Source organism: Lissotriton vulgaris, chromosome 9 (genome assembly GCF_964263255.1).
Source record: "Lissotriton vulgaris chromosome 9, aLisVul1.2, whole genome shotgun sequence".
Lineage (NCBI taxonomy): Eukaryota > Metazoa > Chordata > Amphibia > Caudata > Salamandridae > Lissotriton > Lissotriton vulgaris.
In genome coordinates, this window is record NC_141697.1 from 565,318,693 (window position 1) to 565,344,643 (window position 25,951).

General features: G+C 44.1%; 1 protein-coding gene across 1 annotated transcript in view; it reads right to left on the minus strand.

The window, feature by feature from the left end:
- LOC147691810 (maestro heat-like repeat-containing protein family member 2A) overlaps window positions 1-25,951 on the minus strand; it is a 70,828-nt gene that overhangs the window by 36,913 nt on the left and 7,964 nt on the right. The window contains exon 4 of the mRNA XM_086936686.1: window positions 13,646-13,753. Coding sequence (XP_086792812.1) covers window positions 13,646-13,753 — 108 coding nt within the window. The remainder of the gene's footprint in view (window positions 1-13,645; window positions 13,754-25,951) is intronic.

Consider the following 25,951-nt stretch of genomic DNA (forward strand, 5'->3'; position numbering starts at 1 on the left):
TTTAAGAAGTGGTTGAACACTGTGTCTACTTGGCAAGATCACCTTCACAATTATGCCGAACTCTTACCACACAAGTCACATCCCAAGGACCTCTGGGGCCCCCTCATATCTCCTTCGAGAGCAGGGAAAGGATTCTTCGGAAACGTGAACTCACAGAGGAATACACTAAACTAACTCCTCTCCCTTACTCAAACCTGGCCCTGATACCCAGCCAGCCGTGTCTCTGTCCTCCCCCCCCCCCAGGTATCATCCTACATATAGGCTAGACTACATACTATGCCCTATGGCGAATCACCCAAGACATTGTCCTACCCTCTGAACTAGTTGAAGACTTGTCCATATATCTTACCAGCGTAAGTTACCCGGCGGTTGGCTAATGTGCAGCGCGTCCTCAATACCAGGCTGCTTACCCAATTCACTTGCATGTTATAAGTATCACTGCATCCAAGGCCTTTGCACGCTATTACCCTCACAGATTTGATTATGGAAGACCCCCTCCCTCCCCCCTCCCACTTCCCTCCCATGTCAGCCAGAAGTATTTAGCGGGTGCGGAGCAACACTAACCCCGACGAAGGTCGATTTTCTATCTAATAGGTACCACTCTATGGCTCCTCACCTCAAGGTCCTATAATCCACATACTGTGTATGGTGAGATATCATGGGAGGGAACAGTTTCTGTTGGTTTTTTGCAGTCTGTTATAAAATGATAAAAGAAACCTCAGATGTATACTGCTTGCATATACTATGCTTCCTTACTGCAGTTATAATGCACACAGGTTATGCCAACTTTACATCGCGGCCGGCCCAGCAGGGTTGTAGGCGGCATGCTGTGTCAAATTTCTATTGCTTAGCCTTTCTGAATATAATCTTACCCAGGACTCTTTCATTGTAGCTGCCGGCCTGCAGCCGCAGGTTGTAGGCGTGAAGCTGTGTACTCCCTTTTTTCTTGTCATCAATAAAGGTTTTTAAAAAAAAAAAAAAGAGCGCAAATGGAATTCCATTTGGTCCCGGAGCACCATTCTTCTGATGTTTTATAAGTTTAATTAGCTCTTCTTTTTCTATGGGGAATTGCAAATCCGTATCACTATCTCGGTAAGTAAAGTCATTCTCATTGTCAGATTTACGCCCCTGTTGCATATCCAGTGAAGAAGCGTGTATAGAGTCTTGATTCAAATGTCTCCTCAGGAACTTGACCCATTCCTGCTCAGTTAAGGGTGAGGAGACTGCTTGCTTGTTGGGTCTAGCAAGGCCATTGATAATGTACCAAAAGTCTCTTGAGTTCTTCTGTTTACTGGCATGGAATATTTTTGCCCAAATAGCTTGTTTCGCTTTGTTTTTCTCGCCCCATAATAATTTCTTCAAATTCTGGTTTAATAACTTTAGATTTCCTAGATTTTCTGTTTTTACATCCGGTTTTTTCCTTAGTCTGATAATCCTATTTCGTTCTTTCTTCAGTGATCTTATTGTATGCGGGAGGTTTAAATTTGCCTCATTTCCTTCTTCGGGTCATTCCCATATTTAAACTTTTTTGTTATTGTTTGTCCTTGTGTTGTAGTCTGATTTTCCCATTGTTCAATTGCTGTTTTTGTTGCAGTGTCTTTCAAGCATTTTTCCAAGATCTTTCCCACTCGCTCATTCATTACATCTTTATTACCTATGTTCCAGATCAGTTTTTTATAGTTAATAGTACCAGAATGCCCTTGGACCGTCTGGTAGGTCTTTTTCATAGTTATTCCAATATCCATTAGTATTGACTCTTGGGCATGATCACTCTCATTTACTTTCGTTAGTTGGTATGAGGTGATGTTATGGAACATATTCAGGGTTGTCATGGTGTAGTCAATCCTGGATTTTGTCTTGTGCCCAAAATAACTGTATCTTGGTGGAACATCCGTTTTTACTCTGCCATTAAGTGTTCGAAGACCCATAGCTTCCATATCCTTTACAAATTTCTGACCCATTTTATTTTTATTGGAGTTATTATCAATCCCTAGATCCTGCTCAGGTATTAGCCATTGATGATTTTGAAGTTGCCAGGCTTCATCTCTTAAGTGTGATGAAATTAAATTGAGGTTGAAATCCCCGGTAATCAGAAAATCTGCTATCGGGTCCTCCAGCATTCTATCAATAAGTACATTATTCAGCGTTCCACAGGTTTTCTCCCTACTCTTGTTAGTGGGCAGTATATGAACAGTAATCAAATATAGTGTTCTAGGGTTTTGATTGTTTATTTTGTAGGTAAGTTTAACCATCAGAATGTTCGAATCATCTATCTCCACTTGCTCATGGTCATTAGAAATGAATATTGCCTGCCCCCCACTGGCTCACCCGAACCTTTGCTCTTTTTTTTTGCGTTTTCATAGTAGCCAGCATAACCGTGTAGCATAAATGGGTTAGATTCCCATGTTTCCTGCAGCACTACGATGTCTGGGTTTCCCACTATTGAGTCTATATATGCGTTGTGAATTTTCCCCCTCAAACCATTAATGTTCCATGAACATAGACTTATTGTTTCTTTGTCTTTGCTATTAGCTCCTATGTGTAATGGACTACTGTATCATTGTGTCTGATTACTATGGAGTGCCAAGTTGATCCATTTTTCATTTATTTCTGTGTTTCTTTCTACCTCCTTTTGCAAGGTGGGACATTCATTTTTTTCTAGTGATCTGCCAAGGGCATTTTTTAAGACTGATTCAGTCTTTGTCCCTACCTTTTTTTGTTTCAGTGAAGTATCAACTCCTATAAAAGGGGTAGGGTAAACCTCTGGGATTTGTTTGGTGAGTATTATGCCCCAGGTTTTAAATATCTTTTGCTCCTTCATTATCTGTTCAGCTATGGATATTGTTGATAGTGAGATTTAGGTTGTGGTCTAACTACTCTGCTCATCCTCCATAAATTGAACAGATATAATGTCATTACTTACAATGTTATTAAGTGAAGGTATGAATTTAAAAAGTCGCAGTAAATTCCCTCGATTAAGAATGTCGTGTCTACCTCTAGAGCGGAATTCTGGTGTAACTTTTAGTTTCTCACTAATTTTATTACTGTGTCGATTTGCGGCCTCATTTTTCTCAATTTGTTTAGTTGTATAGCTTACTGTTTTATTCCCTTCCCTGCTTTTAATCTGCAAATAGTCTCGTTCGGGTGTTATATCAAGGCTACTTTCTGCCCTTCTCACTATCAGGACGCTGTCTTTTTTGTATCTTCCTTCATACCGTCCTTGAGATGGGGAATCATTGTTTCCGTCGCTTTGATAGAGATGATTCCATTCATTTTATCAGAGTTATAAGTAATTTGCTTTCTTTCTTCTTTATTTTGGTTTTCATCTTGGTTAGGTTCCATTTGCAGACTCTCTGGCGTACTGTTTATTACTTGTACTTCCACTACTCTATTTTCTTCCCATACCGGGATTTGTGATTCATTTATGTTGTCAGATTTTATTGAGCTTCGATCGTTTAGTGTTTTTTTTCCGAAAATAGGGAAGAAGTTGTTAGATCCTGAGCTAGGTAATTTGAGATCCTCGGCTGGGTTACTTGCAATATTCAGCTTCGCTTTCTCATTTTTTCTTGCTTTGCAGAGTTTTTTCTTTTGGCGTTTTGTCATCGTAGAGAAACCATCTGACTCAGAGTCATTAAGATTTTGGTCATTTTTGGAGACTTTACACATAGCTTCACACATGATTTCATTTTCCAAAGGATCTTTAGCCTGGGAAATTCGTAGGTTAGCTATATCATCAGGTTGTCTTATTAGTTGTTGTGGTTCTGTGGGATTAGAGTTGTCCACACCAACCCCAGGTGTAATTTTTTCCATTCCCATCATACTGGCGATGTTCGTTTTAGAATTATCCTTACTGTGATGGATGGTTCTTTTAGCGTCATCTATTATGCTTGTTAATACTGCAGGTAGGGCTGATAGCTTATCCATGATAGGCACATAAATGCAGTCAGAGGTTATTTTTTCATTATCTCTTTGTGCTCTGATTATCAGATCATTTAATTGGGCCAGTTTGTTGCCATTCCCAGCCACATTGTTTGCCATCATTTTTAGAAGGTCAATTAGTATGTCCATTTTATTTGATTGGTAGTGAAGAGCTTCTAACGTAAGGGTTGATGTTTGGTAGAAGATATCCCAGGGTTTGACTACATCCTGTTCTTTAACTCCTATTTCTATTGTTTCATACTTGGATTGCTCAGCTCCCCCATAGTCTATAGTTTGCTCCCTGGTATCGACAGTGTTGCCAGCGTTGTCAGCCGTTTCCTTGAGTGTGTTGTTCGTCTGAGTGCTCATTTGGGAGTCTATAGTTTGCTCCCTGGTATCGACAGTGTTGCCAGCTTTGCCAGTCGTTTCCTTGAGTGTGTTGTTCGTCTGAGTGCTCCTTTGGGGCTCCTGATGATGATCGGGGTGTATTTCAGTTCCCTCAGAGCTTGTGCCCAATATTTTAATTATCTCAACTTTGACTTCAAAAGGGATCCTTTGTGTTGTTTGCCCTGCTTGCTCAGTCCTACCTTGGCAGTCTTGTTGATTAGATTCCATAGATTGCGACAACAATTTGTTTGTGGTAGTGACATCCAGGTTAGTCGTTACAGACATATTAGTTTCTTTCGTCGTTGCTATATAGCAAATCCTCATATCTTTTGAGGGTTCTTCCTGAGTTATCCATGGCTGTTGGGCTCCAGTTTGTATTTCTAAGTCCACAGATTCGTTTTCCCTCCAGTTATATTCTATTTGGTCCAATTCTTTCATTTGTTTGTTGTTTTGTGACAGATTTAGGGCTTCAGTATTAGTATTAATAGGTTTCATGGGAGTTTGTAGTTTATCCTTATTTGTTTCCATTGTCATTGACATCATACCACCCGCGGGATCCTTCAAAAATTGAAATTTGTCTGGTATTTTACCAGATTTCTCGAACATCCACGCAATCGGGAATATAAGAGATTGGTTCTGACCTGGTGCGTTTATTTTTAATTTTTTTGCTACACTTGATTGCTGCATTTTTTTGTGTGCGTTTAGTTGCTGTTCCCACAGTCCTTACTTTTCCTGATCTCATGTCTCGGACTGTGCTTTTGGTTATAGTTTTGATTTGTTCCTTGTGAGTGCTATTTGGTACGTTAGAGCACTCCAGCACAGTCCTGCTACTCCCCTCTTATACACACGAGTCTCGAGCCTGAAATTGTCCGCACAACACCATGTGCGCTCCCAAGCCTGTCTACTCCCTTTAAGGCTCTGGTGCCCTACCGCGTGCTAATCCACACGACAGGTTAAGCAGAGCAAGGAGCAGCTGCCATCAGGGGGCAGCACTTCAATGAGGGCGGAGTAAGGGCGGATTAAAGTATATACGAACCCACAGAACCTGAGGGGTGTGTTGTCCAAAGCCCCAAAGTTCAAGTCTAATCCCAATTTAATCGTGAACTTTCCTGAGCTCTCCTGCCGGCTATGGGCTATGGGCTATGGGCTATGGGCTATGGGTGTGTAGTTTTCCGCCTTGCCCCACCGACCATCGACCCATTAACCCAATAACCCAGAAAGTACGAACTATATATGAACAAAACGAGCCCCCTACCTCTTTAGGTGTGGTTTGGTTGCTTGACTTTAAGTTTAGCGCGTCCTTTACCGGATTAGGATGTTTTGCTCGCATTTCCCCTTTTTAGAACGCGGGGAAATGGTGCCGCTGTTATAAACTTAGTAACCGGCACTTTATTTTAACGATATGATTAACAAAGACGCGATCTCATATTAAGAGGTTGCCGCGCCCTATAAGTTTGAATAAGCGTAAACAAACACGGGAACAATATTACGTCAATTTTCATCATGATGATGCCCAGTTTCCTAAGTTCATAAAATGTTGTGCATTGTCACAGATTTTAGAATAAAATTTTAGAAAAATATGAATTATGTTAAAAAGGGATTAATGATGAATATATACTAGAAAACAAACATCATTTAACTGCTGGACATAGGTGGGGCAGCGCGAAGGGGCAGGAATTATAGTTGAAAATGCCTCTGATGCTGAATAGCTGAAGTTTCTCCAAGGGTGGGGTTAATGAACAACTCGCCCAATATTTTAGCTAAAATATTAAATAGGATGAGACACCTAATAAGATTGCTTCATATTTTAGGTGACAACAGAAATATTTAGAGGCAGAAATCGATCCAATGAAGGGGAAATTAGAAAATACCTGTGGAGGATACTGAGATGCGAGGAACTCTAAGAACAACTTATTTCTTATCCGGAATCGCGAAAAAAAACCTTAACGGTACATATGTGCATGGAGTCTAGCTTAGACACAATAGGCGCACCACGAGACATAGATAAAAATAAATAATATGACCCCTTAAATTTTACAGGCATTAATTGAGCCCGTATTGACACAAGATTCTGGGCAGATTGAAAGTCGCAGTAAAGAAAATAGAAACAGAAAATATTAGTCTCCCCATTCAAGTAAGTGTTACTAAATGGAATTAATATTCTACTCTCTATAACTGATAAGATGGAGGGTTATTATTAAAAAATCTACCCTCATCATTATAGAAGACGTGGTGCATATAGATCAGTAGTGCCCACGAAGAGGACTACGAATATATAAATCGGAGAGGTCCAGAACCCCAAGTGAAAGATCTATGGCAAGATAACCTAAGTAAGAATGCTGTTTACATAAATATAAATGAACAAACTTGTGACACGGTATAAAAAATGTACATGACAAAGATAGAATGACATTTTTCTCTCAATCAGATAAATGATACTAATTGTATGTATTCATTTTTTTAAAATGAAGGAATATTGTTTTTAAGTAAAGCTTTGTCCTGAAGAAGGTGTTATAAGATTTAGAACAAAGCACCGAAACGCGTCGACAAAGGACTCTTTTTCTGATGGTTTTAATATTGTTTACTAGAATGTTATTTATAAAATTGTGATTTATGTTTATGCTGTATGAACTATTTACTCTGAGTTTGGAATTGTAAAAGGAATTGTCACAGGAAGTGTGAACTTGTACCAGAGTATATCATTGTAAAAATGTTATATGTGGATTAAAAAATGGTTTTCACATAAAAAAAATGTTAACAATAAAAACTGAGAGACAAAAGAAATTTCAGTGTCGTGCAAAAATAATTACCCGTGTCACTATATAGCACAAAAAGTTGATAGTTGTCTGTAGGCGCATAGGCCACTCAAAAAGTCAATAACACAGAAAGGAAAATCTTTTTTGATACTGTGGTCAAATGCAGGCCAGCCAAAAGTCAACAATGGTTTTTGAAAGGCAGCATCTTAGCAGTAAACTGAGACTGTTAAATGTTTTCTTAATGGAAAGTGACAGTAGTAGAAAACTATGGGGCACCTAATTGCTCTCAGATATATAGTGACAGAGAGAAAGCCCGATGCAGATAACCGCTAGCCATCCCTCATGGTGAAATCTAGGTATATTGACATCTACGTACATGTTGGATATATGGGCCTATTCATTAAAAAGTAACATGGGGCGGAGAAGTGGTCTATTCCCAATATATTAGGATGCTTGGATCGCACTATTGGGCCAATGGCTAATGAGGAGAAGAGAAGGGGTATTCTCAACCCAATAGGAGCGAACCCTTGCATGCTGGTGTAGTGAAATTATCATCCTTCAGTGGCAGCTATCTTGGAGTGTGTGGCAGTCAAATGCCCAAAGTCATCAATGTTATTAATACAGCAGTGTCTAAAACAGTAGACTAAGACAGTTTAACCCCTTTAGTGCTCCTGTCGGCCAACGGCCATCGCGAGCACTACCTCCGTAGTGCTGTGCAAGTCCGTTGGCTGACGCGGCCCCGCCCACTGATTAAAACCGCTGCACCGCGGCAGAATTCACACCGCGGTTAAGCAGTTAATGTTTTGATGGGGGGTACTGCCTCATTGGTATCAACAGAAACATTTGTGTTAATGATGAAGAGGCCCATGGCCATTCACAAAATGCTTACCATAAGCACGTCTTAGTGTGGTATGTGAGACTCCATAGCAGGCCGTCCCATATGTGACATGGTGTTAGTGGTGATATGTTAAATCAGATCCCATGTATGAAGCAAATATTAATGCTTCCATGGTAAGGGAGTATCTGATGTCGCAGGGGGCTGACTGGGGAATTACACCTCACCTCACACCAAAGGATTTCATCGTTGGTACCTTTGCTGTTGGAGTAGAGGCAGAAAATCCACCATTGCTCAAGGTTAACAGAGCTTCATGAGCTAGTTGCTTCTAAAAGCATCCACAGGAGGTCATCTGGAGAGTGGTTTGAGTCACAAAAGTTATTGCACATTCTTGTAGTGCTGTGCCTGCAGCAGATATTGCCCAGGTGCTCTAATATTCTTGCTTTGATAGCCCTCATGGTCATTCCTACGTAAAGAAGGCCCCACGCGCAGGTGATCAGGTCAACACAGTTTTTGTTGTATTGCAGTTATTGTGACCTTCCTGTATCCAGGTGAATTGGGGGCTCAATTTGACCTCTTTGGAATGTTTAGTGAGTGGGCATACCCAGCAGGTTCCACAGGGATATTGTCTTGTGACAGGTGGTAAGGCCCACACGGTTTTCTGCATGTGGGACTGTTGAACGTGGGTGGGGTCTCATGTATACCAGGTGGTCCTTCAGGTTGCTCTGGGTAAACTTAAAAGTGAATTGTGGCTGTGGAATCTAAAGGGACCCAGTGCATAAAATACCCCAATGTTACATAATGGTGCATTTGATCTGATCGGAGTTGGAGGTGAAGGTGGTCACACAAGTAAGGACAACTTCAGTGTACCTTGGAGCAAATATAGCACCTAACGGGCTCTTAGTTACTGCAGCACCACGCCTGTTTCTTGATGATATGGTGTTCAGGATGAGAATGGTCACAAATTGCATGGAATACACACATTACTGCCTCATTCTTATCATCAACTTGGCCAAATTCCTGTCTGATGCACTCATCCTCAAAATCAACATTACACGGAGTGCACTGAAAGCTGGGTTCAGTATCTCAGCATTCAATTCACAGCTCTCAGAGATCAATGCCCAGATGAATGAGCACAAGGATTACCCCCTGCAGCATAAGCTCTCTTCAGACTAAGGTTCTATCACATCTCCCAGGACACATCATTCTTCAAACAGCATTTTGAGTAAAGACAGTTGGGGCAGCAATGAGAATGACGGGTAAAGGGTTCCCCACCACCCATGTATGGATATCCAATACCCCCATTTTCAGCACACCGACAAATGTGGTACCCTGGATTCCAGATGTCCCCTCCAAACCACTGCAGCCCTTCTTCCAATACCCCTTTCCCCAACCTTTTTTGGGTGGGAGCAGAGTAAGAAGAAGAGGAACAAAACACAAGTGCACTGGAAACAGCAAGAAACAAAGATGCAGACCAGGAGTCAGTCAGCCAAGGAAGACTAGTCATTAACCTCTCAAAGAGGGCTCTGACCGAAGACGAGATTGCAGTACTACGCAAAGGTCTTGTATTCGTGCCCGCCTCTTTGGAAGATCAATTCTGTCTCATAAGCCAAAGTCAGCAGTTCTTCCGCAAGTTTGCCTTCAGGATTTTTTTTCAGGACAGGAAAACCCCTGACAGTTAGGACTCAGGACTACGGATTCTATCTGAGTTGACACCTACTTCAGCCATGACACCCAGTGAGGTCCTCATCTTTGAAAAAGCCATACTGAAGAAGACTGCACAGATAAGAGCTCCTAGGTTCTTCAACAATTTGTCATCCAGAACAACACCGATGAGTTAAAGCCTTGACTGAGGATCCTTTGATCGTGATCAAATCAGCAGAAAAGGGTAGAGCGATTGTTGTGATGGACATCACCGATTACAACCAAGAAGGCCCACACCAGCTAGCGAATGGGAGATACTACCGCTCAATAAGCTCAGATCCAACTGAGACCTTGATAAAACAAATTCAATCCATGGTCAATGTGGCGGAGGCACAAGATTGAATAGCTAAATATGAAGCAGTGTTCCTGGTGAATACATTACCAAGGACCCGGTACTTTTACGTATTGCCCACAAGATACAAGGAAAACAGCCCCCCTACAGGAAGGCCAATCGTCTACGGCATTGGATCTCTATTGGAACCTTTGAGAAAGTTCTGCGACCACTACCTTATACCACTGTTCTCTAGGACAAGGGACATGCTAAACCTGATTGATGACACCAATGATCAACAGGAAATCAACTTGCTTTTGACCTTAGATTTAGAGGCCTTGTACACCAACATCCCTCAAGACGCCACCATAGAGGTCATTGAGGCCTGCCGCAGAGCACAAATTTGGACAACAGCAGCGCTGATCGACTTTATTATCGAATGTGCCACGATAGCGTAGAATAATTACTTTTTTAATTCAATACCTGGATTTATCATCAGATACAAGGAACATCAATGGGCAGCACACTTGCCCCGAGCCTGGTCTGTCTATACATGGCCCATTTTGAAGAACATTGCATCTTTACTGACATGAATCCCTTCAATGCCAACATTCTAACGTGGCGAAGATACATAGATATTATTCTGGTCTTCTGGAAAGGTGATAACACCACATGCCAGGAATTTGGATGCTGGATCAGTACTCTTAACTCGTACCTGAGATTCACACAGTCTGCCTCAACAAGGCAGATACCATTCCTGGATTTACTAATCTCAATTAAGGTGGAGAAACTATGCACTAAGACATATAAAATATCACTGATAGCAACAGTCTTCTGTTATTTAAGAGTCACCATCCAAAAGCCTTATAGGAGAACTTGCCATATGGGCAGTTTCTCTGTGTCCGGAGAAATTGCAGCTTTTTGAAAGATTATAGCCCTCAAGCCAAAACACTTAGTAGGAATCTGTCCTCCTGGTACTACACATCCAGAGTTATCAAACGAGCTGAGAAAAGTACACGAAACAATTAATGGGAATCTCTTTTAAAGACCAACACAAGACCCACTGAAAATTTCCTTACTAGTGTCCTTATCTTCACCCACAACTCCAATCGGCTCAAACGCACCACAATGAAACATTGGAGAATTTTATGCACTGGGTCACTTGAGATTCCACGGCCATGATTTACTTTTAAGTGTACCCAGAAACTGAAGGACCTCTTGGTACACACCAGGCCCCGCATTCAACAGTCTTTCATATAGAACACCTTGTGGGTCTTACCACCTGTCACAAGACACTATCCCGGTGAGTCCTACGGGGAATGTTCCCTCTTATAAACATTCCAAAGAGGTCAAGCTGGGTCCCCAGTTCACCTGGATACAGAAAAATTACACTAATTGCAATACAAAAAACGGCATCTACCTGATCACTTGCCCGTGTGGCCTTCATTACGTGGGAATGACCCCAAGCACCATCAAACCAAGAATAATGGAGCACTGGCGCAATATCCACTGCAGACACAGCACTACAAAAGTGTCCAATTACTTTTGCAACTTTAATTACTCTCCAGATGACCTCCGGTGGACAATTTTGAAGCAACTAACTCATGGGGCCTAGTTAACCTTTTCAGAAGAGAGCAACAGTGGATTTTCTGCCTCTCCACCAACAGTAAATGTCTGAAAAATTAAAACCTCTGGCTGGTGTGAGGTGTAATTCCCCAGTCAGTCCCCTGCAAAATCAGATACTCCCTTACCATGGATATACTGACATTCTCTTCATACATGCAATCTGATCTACCATATCACCACCGACACCATGTCACATATGAAATGCCCTGTTATAGAGTCTCTCACACCACACTAAGCAGTGCTTATGAAAAATATTTTACGACTTGGCATGGGTCTCTTCTTCATTAACATGAATGTTTCTGTTGATACCAATTAGGCAGTACCCTCCAATAAGAAAACATTTTACTGTGTGTCAACTTGTTTCGACGGCCCCTTACTAATACCATTGATGACTTTGGGCAATCTTCCATCTGACCGCTATATACTCCAGGATGGCTGCCACTGAGGGATGATACTTCTGTTACACCAGCACACGAGGGGCTTGCTCCTATTGGCTCTAGCGTACCAGCGTACCCCTTCTCTTCTCTCTTCTCCTCATTAGCCTTTTGCCAAATAGCGCTCTCCAAGCACTCTAATCTATTGGAAATAGACCACTTGTTCACCCATGTTACTTATTACATGAGGAGGACCATATTTCCAATATGAACACAGACACCAATAGGCCTAGATTCCACCATGAGGGATGGCTAGCAGTTATGTGCACCTGACTTGCTCTCTGTCACTATATATGCCAGTGCACCATGCTTTTCTCCTACCATCACTCTCCATTGAGAAAACATTCAACTGTCCTATTTTACTGCTTAGACGCCCCATTTAAAAAACCATGGTGTCTTTGGGCTGGCCAGCATTTGACCACTACACACTCTGAGACGGCCGTCACTGAGGGATGATACGTCTGTTGCACTAGCATACGAGGGGGCTCGCTCCTATTGGCTCAGGCTTGCCCCTCTTCTCCTCATTGGCCATTTGGTCATCCCTCCTTCCAGGGGCCGTACACACCACACCTGAGAACAATCACTCCAATTACACATTCCACGTATGTCCACTTGCCTGTTCTGCTATATTGTATGCACTAGCTTGTTTTTTTCACATCTTTCAGGTTGTGGCGACTGATCAGCGCCAACAATAGCATGTACATGTTTACCTTTGGAGACACTATGATACAGTGAGCTGGAAAAGACATTCTGGTGGCGTATTGGACCATACATATAAAACATTTGTTTACTGTGTGTTTCCTTTATTTTCATCATTTATTGTCTAGGTTGGAAAATCAATTTTAAACATTTTAATACAGGTATTTTCTTCTGAGGGAATACCTACATTGCATTTCACGTCTTAGGGGTAGGGAAGGGGTTTCCCTGTTTATTTGGGTCCTGAAGAAGTGTTGTGGATCTTTTTAGGCTGTTTGGGGCCAAAGATGTCAACCTGGCCACACTCACAGATTTAGGCTACTTGGGTACATCACACCACTGTAGTAGCCCCTATCAAATTATATTTTTTAAATCCTTCCAAGGGAACCATTACATTAAAGTCAAGTTTGGTATCTCTGAGACAGTTTTAGTCTCCCTTCACATCACTGCACACATTCACTCCACACTCACATTCAAAACGCCCACACATGCACTTTGTGGGGCCCATGGGGCATTGCATGCGCACTATGATTCATGACATCCTCATGGATGTGTGAGGGCACCAGGAAATAATCCTTAGGATTCCCCCTTCTTTGTTTGCCTGTCTTTCTTCTTTGCTTTTTGATAGGAACAATACCTAAACTGCTTTTTGCATGAATATGACCTCAGATCCACTGAATGGAGAGTGGCTCTAACATGAAGAGTACCTTTTAACTGAAGGAGATCCATTGGGGCAATGAGTATAACCCTGACATGTGGTGGCTCCTAATGAGCCAGGTGGAGAGTAACTACCTTATGGAGTTCATCTCCATCTGATTCTTAGTAGGTCGGCTTTTACAGGGAGTGGGAGAACCATACCTTATTTTTCCGGCTGGTCTATTCCAGTCCTGTGTACCCATAGTATAAAAATGAACTTTACCAATCACAGTGCAATTGGAATACACAGTTCTATCCTTCTCTGCTTTTGTGTTAAATTGACTATCCCAGTGGTTTAATGCTGACCCTTGACAGCACTAACCTCCTCATTCTCATGATGGACGAAACTGGGAATCTGAAAGTTGAACTCCTCCATTAATGAGACGTGCCATTCTCTGTATGGGACTTTTTTCAGGATAGTCCCCAGGAACTGCAAAGAAAACAGAAAGAAACTTTAAAGCAGTAATATATACTTAAATGCAGTGTCTACAGCTGACGTCTGGGTGCATTGACTTTGAGAAGATGAGCGAACAAACTACGGCTAACAACAACCTCAGTAATGATGAAATATTATGATGGCAGAAGAACCAGAGAACACATACAGCAACGCTTAACTAGTATGGGGTGAAATCAGGGGTCAGAAGAAACAAGGAGACCTTTCCAGTGTTCATGATTTATAAAGAAACACACGAAACAAAAGCATGCTTCCAGCAAAATACTGTGAAAAGAGCAACAGTGCAGCAATCCAGACAGAAAGCAGACGGGGACTGTGCAACAATATCACATACATAGGAGCAGAATGCAAACATATAGACTCTTCGATCACCAGCGTGGGGGCCAAATGTAAATTTAATGTTAACAAGGGTGAAGACTGAACACAAGGAAAATAAATTTGCATCTCTGGAGAGTGAGAAGTTGTCCTGACATATGTTGTCCACTAGTTATAGTGGGCACCTTGCACCAGTTCAAACACCCCTTATTGATGATAGGTTAACACAACCTTTATTGAAAGCTATCCTAATGGTAGCTATGGAGAGCAGCCTTTAGGCTAAGTCTTTAAGGAGTTTAAAGCAGCTTGGTTTACCAGCTCATAACCTCTTGAATGTCTAAATGAAAGGAGAACCACACAAGGTATGTATATATATATAATTTATGAGATTACAGAGCCAGGTACACAACATAAACACGATAGAACTCAAGTAAATAGCACAATATACAATGGGCCCCACGGGGAGACCAAACCATATATTAAGAAAGTGGTATAAGAACCACGACACAAGGTCTAGAGCCTGTAGAATCGCCGGGACCCTCCTATGGGGAAAGTCATGGTTGAAATGTTAAAGTTTAAGGACACTTAGGAGAGGACTTTGAGCAAACCCCTTTAGACTTAAGGGGTTATAGGGCCAACACTCATAGGAGCACCGGAGAACTCAAGTTACCTCACCTAGGGAAGCCGGGTGCAGAGGTGTCAAATGGTGTTGGGAATTGTAATTTTCAATGGCGACCTGCTGCAAAGTGCTGCTGTCGTGAAGAAGGAAAGTGTCTGGTGTGATCCTAGCCTGGATCAAAGATGTGAAGGACCTGAATGCAGAGGGGACAGAGTCTGGGTCACTTGCCAGTGAACAGGGGCATGATAGACGAGGCCCACCTATGTCAGGTGATTCAGGTGCGAAGAGGTGAAGCTTGACTCTGCAGCAACGAGGACCAGGAGGCATCGATAATGACCAAGAGCTAGATTTGAGCTGTCCTACAAAGGATGTCGAGTGCTGCGGCATCGGTGCTCAGATTGAACACAAGTCTTAGCAACAGCAACCCATGCAGAAGGAGAAAAGATGCTTCGGTGTGGACCAGCAGGGTCCCGGGGACTCACCAAGTGATGTAGAGTCAGGGCACGTCTGAAGCAACTAGGGAAGCCCAAGGAAAGTTAAAGTTGCCTTCTCAGGGACCCACAGGTTGACGAACCAGGGAATGCAAAGGTACCTCGAGAGAAAACACAAAGGGTCGGCTCACGGAACACTCATGGATTGTAGGCCAACAATCTTTGGTGGAAATGCTGCACGGGGTCTGGGCTACAAGTAACCCAGAGCACAGCCTCAAGGATAACCAAGAAGCATATGCACTTGCAAATGTGCACGGTGTCCAGGGGTTCCTGTTCCACAGTCCCCACAAGGTCTACGGGTCTCAGCCTTGCTGAGACCTCGGGTTCACTTCTGGAAAGTCTGGGAACACACCTCCTGTGTTGAAAATTCTTTGGAGTACGGTGGGAGCTTCAGACATGCAAACCGGTCAGATGCGTCTTTGGTGCCTGCCACGCAGGGGAGTAACTCCCTTACTCCAAGGGAGATTCTTCAGTCATCTAGCGTTGTGTAGATTGTCGACCTTTCAGGATTCAGTATCGGAGTTTCATCCAGGTAAATCTAAAGTCCTGTAGTCAGGAGTTCCTACTTTATACCCAAGGAAGGGGTGGGACAAACTCAGGAGACCCACCTATGGGAGAGTTTGGAAAGAGGGGTGGCTACACCCATTTCCTTTGTCCAGTTTCATGCCAGAGCAGGGGCTGGTATCCTCTGCAACTGGTTTGAACTGGGCTATGAACAGGGACACCTGCCTCAGTACACTAAAGCCTGTCTAGGAGGTAGTTACACCTCCCTGTGACTGGAAACCTATTGCCCATGCCTCCCCTACCGGAGTTTCGTCCAGCAGCAGAAGGCCAGACTCATGTCTGTGGCTGCAGCATCCATTTTGTGATGCCAGAGTTAAGAAAAGCTGGTAAAGGGTAGCCTGGTGCCCCACACTAGTGGTTCTGCCATGGAGGAATCATACCTCCCACACCAGTTAATGGTGTGGAGGTATGATTCCAAGGTGTTTGACATCAAGCACAACATGGTTCTGTGCAGCCCTTTTAAAGTTAGCATTTACCACAAGTTTATACTGCACTTAAGAGTATATGGTCTAGGCTGCATCACTAACAACCCCGGAAGATAGATTCTGAAGGCTGCAGAGGGGCTCTGCTCATGCATGGGCACCCTCTCACACAAAACCCAGCACCCTGCCTTCAGGATTGATAATGCCTGCCATAGGGGTGACTGATAGGTTTATATGTGTAGCGATTAGGTAGATATAGGAAACCTATATCTGAGTAAGGGGTGAATACACCACCTTACACATGCTGCTGTAGCAGACCTGTTGTGTCATTTTGGAAGGCTTCCCAGGGGTAACATAATACATGCTGCAGCCCCTGGGAGGCCTCTGGGGTATCTATGGCCTGGGTACATAGTATACCATATACAAGGGACTTATAAGGGTACCCCAAAATCCAATTTGGAGTGTATCTAAAGTACATGGAACCATTTTATAAGAGAACGCAGATAGGCTGGAGACCTGATTAGCAGGTTCCCAGCCAAACAAAGTCAAAAACCATCAAAAGACCAGGTAAAAAGTGGGGGCAACGATGTAGTCAGATTCCACCTTCTTACATACCCCCCCAAATGAAAGAAGATAAGCTAACCTTACCCAGTTGAGCCTTTATTTACTAAGTGGCGTTATTAGGAAGTACCTGCACTAGCATGGTTACCCCCTGTCTTATGGTCCACTAAGCAATCCCTCACCCTAAGGGTATGAGAGGGTCTCCACCATGGGGAATTACTACCTGTGGTGTGTTTTGGTAAAGTAAAAGGCTGGTGAGGTATCTGAGTATGGAAGTGAGGCCCTAATAAAGTTGGTCTCAGCTTCCTCAGATCACTGGTCACCATGGATGCCTTTCTTTCCACACCTGAGTTGCACTTCACTCTAGGGGTTAACTTTTGGCTGCCTATAGCTGGGGGTTGAGTCCCTTTGGGTGGAACACTGGAGGGACAAGGCAGGTTTGGAACCTTTTGGTCCCAGGTTTACCCTTGCCCAACAGAGTATATATGGGGGTGGTCCCTATTCACTGTCAAAAGGTATCCCTCAGGGGGTTGAGGAATTTTCACCTGGCTAGGGCTACTAGACTGGGTGCCACTAATCTGCTGATGGGGGGTTCCTCTGGACAGTGGGCCCTGTGGGATCCACTGACCTTTCTGATCTCTGCAGCCCTCGGCTAACTGAGGGAGGGTAGAGAGGGGCAGATTACCTGCTCTGGGCCGGGTTGGAAGGGTCCCCTGCCATCAGGGGTGCTGCCAGGCCAGGCCTGACTACCTCTGTGGCAGTTCCTTCATAAAGGCTAGGCTCAGTTCCCTGAGGAAGCTGACCCTTACCTATAGTCTGATTATCCATTATCTATGGGAACTATACCCAGAAGATCTTTGAAAAAACTGAGTTTGGATTACCTCATGGATAAAAAAAGAAGAGCAGAGGCCAGTAAAAAGACAGTTGCTTGGCATAATCAGATACTGACTGGAGTAAAACTACAGCCCTATTTGACCCTGTTGATGTCAAACTCTGATCAATTTATTTTAACCCGCTTTAGATTGAATCTTGTTTTTAGACTTTTGTCCTTCCCAAAGATGAATTTATGGTCACAGACTTTACCTACCTGCCCCTGTGATGATTCCTCGTCCCAATCCGACATCCACATTTTATTTATCTGTAAATTTTATTCTATTCCCCGTCGAAAATTTTTAATTCCCCTTCTCAAAGATATGAATTTAAAAAGATGTCGCTTAGCATTCCTTGAATGTCAGAGAATGGATACTGTTTCTCCTGTTGTGGTTCTTTTAAACTACTTTAAACATGTCTTGAAATTAAGGAAAACTATTAGTATAAGTGAAATATAATTAGTATGTCTACTTTTAAGTCAGTTTTTTTATGTAGTATGTTGTTTATGTTGTTGTTACTTTCATGGTTAATGATTTTAGCCGAATAAAGTACTTTCTGATTCTGAGTAGGAGGAAATATATTTGTAAGGCCCTTTAAAAACCGTAAAACAATAGGAGATTTAAATAAGGACGGCTGATCCGGCAGACAGAGAAATGCCGACAAGGCCGAAAGATAACCTTTGACCATAGCTACAGCAAACCCTTGCTGAGCCAAAGAAAGAGCAAACTGAAGTATGTCAGACAATCGAGCCTTCAAAGGGTCAATGGACTTCTCCCCACACCAAGAGACAAACTTAGACCATCTATAAGAGTAGGTAGACTTGGTGGAATCACGCCTGGCCGATAAAATGACATCCGCCACGTCATGTGGGAGAGAAGAAGAATCCAGGTTGCCCCGTTCAATCTTCAGGCATGAAGGTGTAAGGTCTGGAGGTGGGAGTGTAGAACCTGCCCCTCCATCTGAGAGAGGAAATCTGCCCTCAGAGGGAGACGGAGTGGCGGGCACGAGGAGAGGTGGAGAAGATCTGTGTACCACATCCTTCTTGGCCAATCCGGGGCGATCAATATGACTTGGGCCCGGTCTTGAAGTATCTTCCTCAGAGCCCGAGGAATCAAGGGTATGGGAGGAAACGCGTAAAGGAGTCTTCAGTCCCAACTCAACTGAAACGCGTCCCCCAAAGCTCCCTGCATCGGATACTGGAGGCTGCAAAATGACGGGCGGTGAGCATTCTCGGGAGTGGCAAACAGGTCCACCCGAGGAGTTCCCCACGTCCGTCGAAAGAACTACCTCCGGATGAAGCCTCCACTCGTGATCGGCCGTGAACTACCGACTGAGACTGTCTGCAGGTACGTTCAGAACTCCGGCCAGATGATTTGCCATCAGACAAATCTGATGGTCCTGAACCCAGGACCAAAGACGCAGAGCCTCTCTGCAGAGACACTGCGATCCCACTCCTCCCTGCTTGTTAACATACCACATCGCGGTCGTGTTGTCCGTCAGGACCTGAACCGACTGACCGCAAAGGAAGGGAGGAAGGCCTTGAGCGCCAAACGAATTGTCCGCAATTCCAGAAGACTGATGTAGAGTAACCTTTCCTCTCGAGACCAAAGACCCTTGATCTCCAGATCCCCCAGATGAGCACCCCACCCTAGGGTGGATGCATCCATTATCACTGTGGCCACCAACGGAGGCAGTTGAAAAGGCTTTCCTTGAGACAGATTGCCTTCCATGCCCCACCAAGTCAGATCCGCTGCAGCTTCTCTTGAGATCCTCACAGACTTCCTGAGATCTCTGTTGTGTTGATACCACTGCCTGCGGAGGCACCACTGGAGTGCCCTCATGTGCCAGCGTGCATGGTTGACCAGCAGAATGCAGGAAGCCATCAGACCGAGCAGACAAAGAACCTTCAGGACTGGAGCGACCGCTCCACTGCAAAATAAAGGAATCATTTCCTGTATGTCATGAATCCTTTGAGGAGGAGGGAATGCCCGACACACAGTTGTAAACAGTACAGCAACTATGAACAGGTTGCGCTGGGAGGGCACCAGGTGAGATTTGGGTACATTTATCGAAAATCCCAATCTGTACAACAACTGAGTTGTGACTTGCAGATGATGGAGCACTTTCTATGGAGATTCTGCTTTGATCAGCCAATCGTCCAGATAAGGGAATACTAGTATCCCTGACCTTCTGAGATGTGCTGCCACCACAGCCATCAGCTTGGTGAAGACTCGAGGTGCAGTAGTAAGACCGCAAACTGGTAATGCTGTGAACCCACCGTGAAACGGAGATACTTCCTGTGTGACTTTAGGATGGGGATGTGAAAATATGCATCCTGCAAGTCGATCAACACCATCCAGTCTTCTTCCAGCAGCGCTTGAAGAACCTGAGCATCTTGAACTTCTCCTGCTTCAGAAAGAGGTTCAAGATCCTGAGGTCCAGGATCGAACGAAGTCTGCCATCCTTCTTGGGTATCAGGAAATACCGGGAGTAGCATCCCTGACCCCTTTCCTGCTCCGGAACCACCTCTATCACACCTTTTCTTGGTACCGCCAGGACTTCCTCCTGCAGAAGTAGCAGGTGGTCCTCTGAGCAAAACTCCTAACAAGGAGGGTAACTTGGAGGGAATTCCCGAAAGGGAAGAGCATACCCATTCTCCACAAGATTGAGAACCCAAAGGTCCAATGCGACCGATTCCCAATCTTGTAGAAAATAGGTAAGCCGACCCCCCACAGGACCCGCATGATCCGGAATGGCGGATATAGGGCTGCTTTGCTGAGGTTGGAGGGGGGTGGGAAGAGAAGAGGAGGAGGAGGAGGAGGAAGCTTGACGTCCTCGAGGACGAGTTCTTTGTCTGCCCCTGTACGATTTGTACAGCAGATTTTGCTGTTGCTGCTGCTGTTGCGGCTGGTTGTAGGCTCGAAAGGAGGACCTTCCAAATCCCCTATACCTTCTACTCACAGTTCCTCTGGACTGTAGACCCAAAGACCTGGCTGTTGCTCTGCTATCTTTGAATCTTTCCAACGCAGCATCAGCCTTTTTCCCAGAAAGGCCCTAGCCATCAAATGGCAGATCCACTAAGGCAGCCTGGACATCAGCAGAGAATTCGGAAGTCTTCAGCCAAGCTGCTCTTCTGGTGGCAATAGAAGACCCCATGTCTCTCGCCACAGAGTCAGCTGTGTCCAAACCACTCTGGATGACTTGTCGAGCAGAAGCTTATGTATCAACAAGCACCTCATTAAAGTTCTGCCTGTCCTCCTCTGGAATTTTAGGGGCCAACTGTTTAACAGAATCCATCAGAGCATGGATGTAAACCCTAAGAGGCATGTGGCGTTTGTTGCTTTGAGAGCCATGCTCACTGAAGAAAAAACTTTCTTTGTGGATTGGTCTAGTTTTTTAGAGTCTTTGTCTCCAGGCACCTGAGGGAAAACACCTGAAGATTTTTTGGAGCAGGCTGCCTGTACCACCAAGCTCTCTGGTAAAGGATGAGAAGATAAAAAGTCTGGGTCTCCAGGAGCCACCCTATATCTTCTTGCGACAGCTTTCGAAACTGCTGGAGCCATAAGAGGCCTACCCCACACTTCCAAGATTGGCTCTGTCAATGCTTTATTAAAAGGAAGCATAGGCTCTACCACTGAAGATGGAGAGAGGAGTACTTCTGTTAATATATTTGACTTGTACTCCGCAGTAGGCAGATTTAAATTCAACAGTTCTGCTTTTTTCTTGATGACCACATGATATGGCGCCACATCTTTTGAAGGGGCATCTGGGACAGAGGATAACTACCAATATGGAGACAGTTCCAATCCACTAGCATACCTTAGGTCATCAAAGAAATCTTCCGATTCCTGCAGCTCACCTTCTTCTATCTCCACTTCTCTGTACCTCTGTTCCTCTAGAAGTCGCTGACCCTCAAGTCTCGACCTCTCCTTCGGGAACGGCGTCGGCGGATCTGCAATCGACTCAGATGGAGCCGGAGCCGGGGTCGGGTTCGGAGCCGAAGGACCAAGTCGCTGTGCTCGAGGTCGAACAGGAACTGGCGCCGGTGACGATGGAATCGGTGTCGAAGACGTCGGCGGCGCCGAGAGATGCAAAGGTGGTGCCGGCGCCAACATAAATAGCATGAACGGCGCCAGAGCATACGTCTGGGGGACTCCCAGATTAAAGGCCATCAGACCGATGGGACCAACCGGTGCTCCAGAGGGGTACATGGCTCTCGTGAAGACACCATACATAGCATTTAAATACTGTGTAGGGTTTTGTCCCAGGCCTGGAAATTGAGGGTATGAACCCACAGGCTGCTCCCGAGGAGGCACGGGATTCTTGTCGACTTGCTCCTCGGGTTGGTGAGCCAGAGTCATCCAAACCTCAGGCAAGGGAGCCTCTTCCTCCTCTCGAGTTGGTGTTCGAGACGGCGCCGGAGAGGGATTCGACTCAGGAGCCTGTGATTGCTCCGGCGACTCCATGGGCGAAGCCTTACCTTCCGGATCCAGAACAACCGGAGAAGGAGATACATCATCCTTACGATGTCTTCTAACTGGCGACTTCGGCCTCGAATCCGAATCCTTCCCAGAATGGTGTCAAGATCCTTGCTTCCTCTTCTTATGCTTCTTTTTTGTCAACCTGGAAGCATGCCCAGATGACGAACTCGAAGGCGACCTCGAACGGGACCTTGACCGCCTCGAACACAACTGCGAGCTCTTCCTGTCCTTTTTACCCTTCATCTTGGCAATCAGAAGCTTCGCCTTTCTTTCACGAAGGGCCTTGGGGTTCATCTTTGTGCAGTATGGACACCCTTGGACATCATGGTCTGAGGACAGGCACCATACGGAATCTCCCTGCGGGTCCATGATCGACATCATTCTCCCGCATTCTCCGCATGGCTTGAATCCGGTCTTCTTCGAGGACATCTCGACAGGAGACAAAGAAACAAGAAAACACTGAAAGTAACAAACAGTAACAGAGTTACTCAATAGCTACAGAGGATCCCTCTAAAACCGTTAGTGTCAACGACGTGGAAAAAAGGGAACTGATGTCATCACACCGACAGAGTCCTATTATGGAGTCAGTGACGTCAGCGGAGCCGAGCTCGCGAAGCCGTACGTTCTGTGCTTAATAACGGTGATGGATCAAGCCCTGATATTTTGACTGGGTAAGAGTGGTCTGCTTAATTCAGACACTCTGTTCATCACTACCCCCTTTTCTGAATCGTTTTTGGCCACTATAGGTGTGGCAGGGCATACTCAGACATGAGTCCCTTGCTCACTGCACCATCAGGATTCAAGCAAGCCGGGCCGACGACGGCTGAAATGCCAGAAACCGGTCCCCGGAAGCCTGTCTCCTTTCTGGTGAAGAATTGGCTTGGTAGTTTAGGCTGCCCTGTTCCCATGATGCACTGGGCCAGGGACAGACTGATTTGCATATAGCCAGGTTCTGAGCTGGGATGGTGCAGTGAGCTAAATAACGGTGATGGATCAAGCCCTGATCTTTTGACTGGGTAAGAGTGGTCTGCTTAATTCAGACACTCTGTTCATCACCACCCCCTTTTCTGAATCGTTTTTGGCCACTATAGTTGTGGCAGGGCATACTCAGACATGAGTCCCTTGCTCACTGTACCATCTGGATTCAAGCAAGCCGGGCCGACGACGGCTGAAATGCCAGAAACCGGTCCCCGGAAGCTTGTCTCCTTTCTGGTGAAGAATTGGCTTGGTAGTTTAGTCTGCCCTGTTCCCGTGATGCACTGGGCCAGGGACAGACTGATTTGCATATAGCCAGGTTCTGACTTCTGAGCTGGGATGGTGCACTGAGCTAAATAACGGTGATGGATCAAGCCCTGATCTTTTGACTGGGTAAGAGTGGTCTGCTTGATTCATACACTCTGTTCATCACCACCCCCTTTTCTGAATCGTTTTTGGCCACTATAGGTGTGGCAGGGCATACTCAGACATGAGTCCCTTGCTCACTGCACCATCAGGATTCAAGCAAGCCGGGCCGACGACGGCTGAAATGCCAGAAACCGGTCCCCGGAAGCTTGTCTCCTTTCTGGTGAAGAATTGGCTTGGTAGTTTAGTCTGCCCTGTTCCCATGATGCACTGGGCGAGGGACAGACTGATTTGCATATAGCCAGGTTCTGAGCTGGGATGGTGCAGTGAGCTAAATAACGGTGATGGATCAAGCCCTGATCTTTTGACTGGGTAAGAGTGGTCTGCTTAATTCAGACACTCTGTTCATCACCACCCCCTTTTCTGAATCGTACGTTCTGTGACGACGTCCACGTCGGCGTGAAGAGATACAAGAGAATTTCTGAATGTTGCTGTCACAAGGGGATATTCACAAGGTGAGGAATCTACTGGCAGATGTATCCATCAGAATTATATGTACCTATGTACCTATAGTGGTTTTCAGTTAGTCACTCAATTAGATTATCTGGTAAAGCAATAGCAAGCTTGAATCCAACCACTGCACACCAATGTGAGAAGTTGGTCTGGCATATGCTGGCCACTAGTTATAGTGGGCACCTTGCACCAGTCCAAACAACCCATCTTGATGATAGCTTAAGACAACCTTTATTGAAAGCTATCCTAGTGGTAGCTATGGAGAGCAGCCTTAAGGCTAAGTCTTGAAGGAGTGTAAAGCAGCTCGGCTTACCAGATCATAACCTCCTGAATGTCTAAATGAAAGGAGAACCACACAAGATAGGTATATATATATATATATATATATATATATATATATATATATATATATATATATATATATATACATATATGTATATATATATATATATATATACATATATATATATATATACATATATATATATATATATATATATATATATATATATATATATATATTTATTTATTTTTTTTTGGGCTCATACTCCATTTCTTTCGCTGTGAAACAAAGTTCAGCACTCCCAGGGTACAGGCAAATATTTCTTTATTTCGCCATTAGCCGTAGACAGATGCGTTTCGGACGTGAGTCCTTCATCAGTGTTTAGTCAGAATGCCGTCAAGCGGCTACTTAAATACATCATTGCGACACGCCTCTCAGCACTGCAAAATCGGTATCGAAATCGCATGTGCGCCTATGCGAATGGTGCGGCCATCTTAGAAAGCATAAATCATGCAATTCCACTGCAGTATATTACTACTGTAATATATATATATATATATATATTCACTGAAAAAACCATAGGTTATAGACCATATATAGTTAGGAATTCGCATTTACAAAACCTTATTTTACTCACACAAAACCATTGAAATTCCATATATAGTTAGTTGCACTAACTATATATCGCGCACCCGCAATCCACTGCTGATGATGTCACATATTACATCATTCATGACATGGTCAGTGACATCACTGATGACATCACTGATGACATCTCAAATGACATCACTGATGACATCTCAAATGACATCACTGATGACATCACTGATGACATCTCATTTGACATTACTGATCACATCACTGATGATATCATTCATGTGATAATACGATGAACCTCTTCAGACTCTAATATAACCTTAGATACAATCAGTGTAAACAGACACTCACAGACTGTCACTCATCCATGGAGTTACTCACACACCTAGTCAGTCATGCAAAGAATCAATCACACCTCCATTTCCTCAACTATACAGTTATACAAACTTTACTTATTCAAACATATACTAACACATATTTACTCTCTTATACAATCCCTGATACAAGTTCACAATGATCCATACAGCCACTCACACATTCACTGGCTCTTATGCACAGTTATTTATATATGTCAACTCTCACATGTACTGTGTTTTACATATGTACTTACTTTGACATGTAGCACTGAGATATCCATTCACTCACCAATACACTCATGCACACAGTCAACCGCCCATACAGCTGTTTCCACATGCACTTTTGAAACCATACATCTAGTGAATCAACTGCTCACACATCTATGCACAGAGTCATACACCTCCCAGCCACCCACACACACACTCAGTCTCCCATACAAATACTTGGGCAACCAATCAATAACCCATATAGTTACTCATATAGCTACTTATCAACACATGCAACAGTTTACAGAACAACAGACATCATGATGCACAAATTAAGACAGTTTAGTCACTAACCCATGCACTCAGTGAGACACATTTAATCACTCACTCATACAGTCAGTCATGCACCTACTAAATCCTTCATCCAGACACTTATACATCCACTCATTCTTCAATATGTAAGACATATTTTAACTTTACAGAAACATACAGTCACTGGATGTTGTCATCAGTGATGTCATCAGTGATGTCATTTGAGATGTCATCAGTGATGT